This window comes from Chenopodium quinoa, unplaced genomic scaffold (genome assembly GCF_001683475.1).
Source record: "Chenopodium quinoa cultivar QQ74 unplaced genomic scaffold, ASM168347v1, whole genome shotgun sequence".
NCBI lineage: Eukaryota > Viridiplantae > Streptophyta > Magnoliopsida > Caryophyllales > Amaranthaceae > Chenopodium > Chenopodium quinoa.
The window spans coordinates 761505-766080 of NW_018742904.1; the positions used below are offsets into that span (position 1 = coordinate 761505).

At 35.0% G+C, this 4576-nt stretch overlaps 1 protein-coding gene across 1 annotated transcript; it reads left to right on the forward strand.

Moving 5' to 3' along the window:
* The first annotated feature begins 1952 nt into the window (after nucleotides 1-1952).
* On the forward strand, nucleotides 1953-3970 carry LOC110727319. The gene is made up of 3 exons (XM_021906880.1): nucleotides 1953-2230; nucleotides 3022-3199; nucleotides 3435-3970. The coding sequence occupies exons 1-3, from the start codon at nucleotides 2104-2106 to the stop codon at nucleotides 3661-3663; spliced, it is 534 nt and encodes a 177-aa protein (XP_021762572.1). The 5' UTR covers nucleotides 1953-2103; the 3' UTR covers nucleotides 3664-3970.
* The last annotated feature ends 606 nt before the right edge of the window (nucleotides 3971-4576 follow it).

Genomic DNA, 4576 nt, shown 5'->3' on the forward strand with positions numbered 1-4576 from the left:
AGAGGACAACGGTACATGGACCTTGGAGCATTTCCCTTCTGGGAAACGTGCTCTCGGTGGTCAATGGGTCTATAAAACCAAATATTTGTCCATTGGCGACGTTGAGCGTCTGAAATCAAGATTAGTGGTGTTTGGTAATCATTAGCAAGCTGGAATTGATTACGAAGAAACTTTTGTTCCGGTTGCCAAGGTGACTACGATTCGTGCTTTTCTCGTAATAGCGGCTTGCAAAAATTGGGAGTTACATCAAATGGATGTTCATAATGCTTTTCTACATGGTGACCTAAATGAAGAGGTCTACATGAAGTTGCCTCCCGGATTTGAAGTTCGGATCCTTCTTTGGTGTGTAGGTTGCGCAAGTCCCTATATGGTTTGAAACAAACTCCCTATTGTTGGTTTGCAAAATTGGTGTCGTCTTTGAAAAAGTATGGCTTTCTCCAATCCTATTCCGATTATTCTTTGTTCACATATACTAATGGCAAATCCCAAATTAATGTCTTAGTTTATGTGGATGATCTTATTATTTCTGGGAATGATTCCGCTGCACTTAAGGTTTTCAAGGCTTATCTTAGTGATTGTTTCAAGATGAAAGATCTTGGAACTCTTAAATATTTTTTGGGCATTGAGGTGGCCCGTAGTTCTTCTGGGTTATTTTTGTTTCAACGAAAATATACTCAGGATATTATTTCTGAAACAGGTTTACTGGGAGCAAAGCCTAGTGGGTTTCCTATTGAACAAAATCATAGACTTGCTCATGCAATTTGCGAATTTATGAAGGATCCCGAAGCATTTCGTCGTCTGGTGGGCAGCTCATTTATCTTGTTGTGACTCGACCGAATTTAGCATATTCGATTCACATTTTATCTCAGTTCATGCAAGCCCCCCGTGAAGATCATTGGAAAGCGGCCTTCAGGGTCGTTCGATACTTGAAAGGGACTCCCGTTCAAGGTATATTATTACGTTCCGATAGTGAACTCACATTGGAAGGATGGTGTGACTCGTATTGGGCGGCGTGTCCTCTAACTCGTCGTTCTTTGACAGGTTGGCTAGTGTTTCTAGGAAAATCACCGATTTCTTGGAAAACTAAAAAGCAAGATACAATTTCTAAATCTTCTACAGAGGCGGAATACAGGTCCATGGCAGGAGTCACTTGTGAGTTAAAGTGGCTTAAGGCTTTATTGTTGAGTTTGGGTGTGCAACATCCTAAAGCTATTAAATTATTTTGTGACAGTCAATCGGCATTGCATATTGCAAGGAATCCAGTTTTTCATGAGCGAATTTTATATATATAAGTTGATTGTCATTTTGTTCGTGATGAGATAAATGAAGGATTAATTACTCCGTCTCATGTGTCGACTACTTCTCAATTGGCGGACATTTTTACAAAAGCTCTCGGAAAGGAGCAATTTGATTTTCTTCTGTCCAAGGTGGCAGTTATGAACCTCATGCTCCAACTTGAGGGGGGTATTGAGATGTATTTAGGAAATATTTAGGAGCATATTTGTTTTGGTGAATATTTAGTTCGCTTAGGATATATTTTGCCATAATTATCTTTAGCTTGCTAGCTGTACACGGTTTGTTGAGGCTTAGAAAACTAAGCATACTGTATTATATATATTCTGCGGATGAATGAATGAAAGTAAGCCAAAGTTTTATCACAACTTTACAATAATTAAGATCATAAAGTAATAATTAAGATGATATCCATGCAATAATTTGACGTTAAAAAAAACAAAAAAAAGAAAGTGTAAAAGAGAAGAAAGCTAAATGTCTAAAAATATAAGTGTCGTAGCAAGAGAAACAGAAAGGACACGTGTAATAACAAGGCATCGTGTCAACTCGACATTACCTCGATTTTCGCAATCTTCCTAAACGAAGGACAGATCGTTAAGCTACTCAGATACGCTGCTTTATTGTTTATACTCTATAATTGGTACTGCTTTTATAATGTGTAACCTTACTCAATTTAGTGAAAGACAGAAAATAAAGAGCAAAATATTCCAAGGAAAGTTAATACAAGTAATACTATACTACTACAATTACTACCTTACAAAATTTAAAGAAGAATAAGAAGTGTTGTGTTAGAATTTTGAATTATTGAAGATGGGAACAGTGGGAAGAAATATAGCTGGACCATTGTTGTTTATAAACTTGATAATGTATGTTATTGTTCTTGGTTTTGCTAGTTGGTCGCTCAACAAGTACATCAACTTCTCTACTCATCACCCTGGTTAGTTTCTTCTCTCTTTTAATTTATGTTTGTTTTTATCGTATCGCTGAATTTTTGAGTTGTATATGTTTATGTACTTGATCGCGCAATTAGTTTTTTTTATTGTCATGATCAACCTCTTGTAGAGATAAGTTATATTGATCGCATTTCTTGGTGTGTAATTAGTTTTTGTATTGTCTCTACCCCTATAAAGGAAAGTTATAATTTATAGAAGTAATTTGGGTGGTTGTGTTATACAAGTATGACATATATATAGTTATACCCTTTTATTTAAAAAGATTCTTTTGAGACTTATTTTTAATTTTAGAAAGATTTTAGGTGCATTCTGCTGTTAATCTAGACAAGTCAACACCCAAATCTATGTATGCTTGCAAAAACATACTAAGGTCAGCTTGTTGACTTGATTATGCAGTCGTTCCTAAGTAAGTTCTGGTAAATGATAAATCTTAAAATATAGAATTTTCATATGTTGGATTATTTTGTTATCTTGAATTATGTTTATTAAAATTTTGAAAGATAAATATTTTGCAAATATACGTTTGAGAACGTATAACAATATTTATGTAGTAAATTTTTTTCTTACAGAAATATTAAACCAAATTATATATATAATCATTTTTTTTTTTTTTTTTGAGAGATAACCAAATTTTATAGTCTTAATATAGGAATGTATATACAATTTGAATGTTCATCTAATTTTACCGAGGAAATAATACAAGAAAAACATGGTGAAATTGTGTATGAAATTCTCTTTTGGGACTTGTTTTCATGGAATAATTGGTGAACTGTAGGTTTGGGAGGCAATGGTGCAACATCTTTCTTCTTAATTGTGGCAATCTTGGCTGGTGTTGTTGGGGTGGTTTCGAAGTTGGCCGGGGCTAACCACATTAGGGCATGGAGAAATGACAGTCTAGCTGCTGCTGGTTCGTCATCGTTGGTTGCGTGGGCGCTCACTGCTCTCGCCATGGGGTAATTATCTCTAATCGTTGTATATGTCATGCTGTTTTCTCACTGGAAAAATACCTACATATGCATGTTTGCTAGATGTTTAGTTTGGAGCCATGTTCTGTGTGTTTTTTTTTTTTATTTTTATTTTTATTTTTTGGGATCGGAAAACAAGATGAATATTTACTACAAGCAAAAGAAATTTATTTATCATTGTACATTTTTTTCTTATGAAAAATCAACCTTCCTGTTTTTTCAGATTAGCTTGCAAAGAGATCAATATAGGAGGATGGAGAGGGTGGAGGCTGAGAGTGTTGGAAGCTTTTATCATCATCCTCACATTCTTCGAGCTGTTCTACGTGCTAGCCATACATGCCGGACTATTCAGCAGTCGATATGGCCCTGGGTATCGAGAACATGAGTATGCCATGGGAGCTCCAGGAACAAATGTCGATCCAAAGCATGGACAAACCACAACTAGGGTTTGAAATGATAACCTAATAATTCTATAGGGTAGAATGATGTATGTGAAGTTAATGGTTGCTAAAAAGAATGATGGATTTTCATTGTCCTAGGGTTTTTTAAATATCCCCTTTTGAACAGATAAGGATGCATGATGTTTTCATGCGTGTATGGATAGGTTTTGTGTGAAAGTTGTCTTGTATGTTATTAAGACCTTTGTGGTTTGTAAGATGTTTCATTGCACTATATTGCATGTAAGAACCTTTTAATGTTTTATCCGAAATAGTTTTTATAATATTTGATGAGAATAATGTATATAGGTTGTGTGTGGAAGTATGTAGGCTTTTTTTTTTATTAGTGTTTTAGTCACCTACGTCAGATTTTAATGTATATTTTTTAGTTTATATATCAATAAAGGCTTATATAATTAATATTAACGTTAAAATATAATCACGTATTACAAATTAAAAATTACCGTTAAATAGATTAAAGTTATCTTCAGATTGATCTTTAAAAAAATTAACGAGAGTCAATTGTATTTCAAAAAAATTTCATATTTAAACTATGTTTTGCTCGGTAATGAGTAGATGATAAATCATTCTTGTTACTTATCCATTTTCTACATCCTGATATATACCGGATCATTCAAGGTTTGGCTAGGCTAAGTTAGAGGAATGTGATGTTGGATGGGGCAAGTTCACCCATGATTGGACCGTGTTGACACATGATCAGACCGAGTTTGTCACCATGTTCACGACCGAGTTTGTCACCATGTTCACATTTCCTTGGCTCTGGGTCGGACCGAGTTTGTCACCATGTTCACAGTTCCTTGGCTCTGGGTTGGGAAGAGAGTTGGAGCCTTTTCTTCTATTAAAATACGTTGTATAGGTCAGTTTGCGAGGTGGGCTGCGTTTATAGCAAGTTTAATTGGGATAGTGC

Bases quoted from the DNA above. Each gene is read 5' to 3' on its own strand.
- LOC110727319 (XM_021906880.1), top strand. From the start codon at position 2,104: ATGGGAACAGTGGGAAGAAATATAGCTGGACCATTGTTGTTTATAAAC. The intron at 2,231-3,021 runs GTTAGTTTCTTC...GGTGAACTGTAG, and splicing joins CTTCTCTACTCATCACCCTG to GTTTGGGAGGCAATGGTGCA. The intron at 3,200-3,434 runs GTAATTATCTCT...CTGTTTTTTCAG, and splicing joins CTCACTGCTCTCGCCATGGG to ATTAGCTTGCAAAGAGATCA.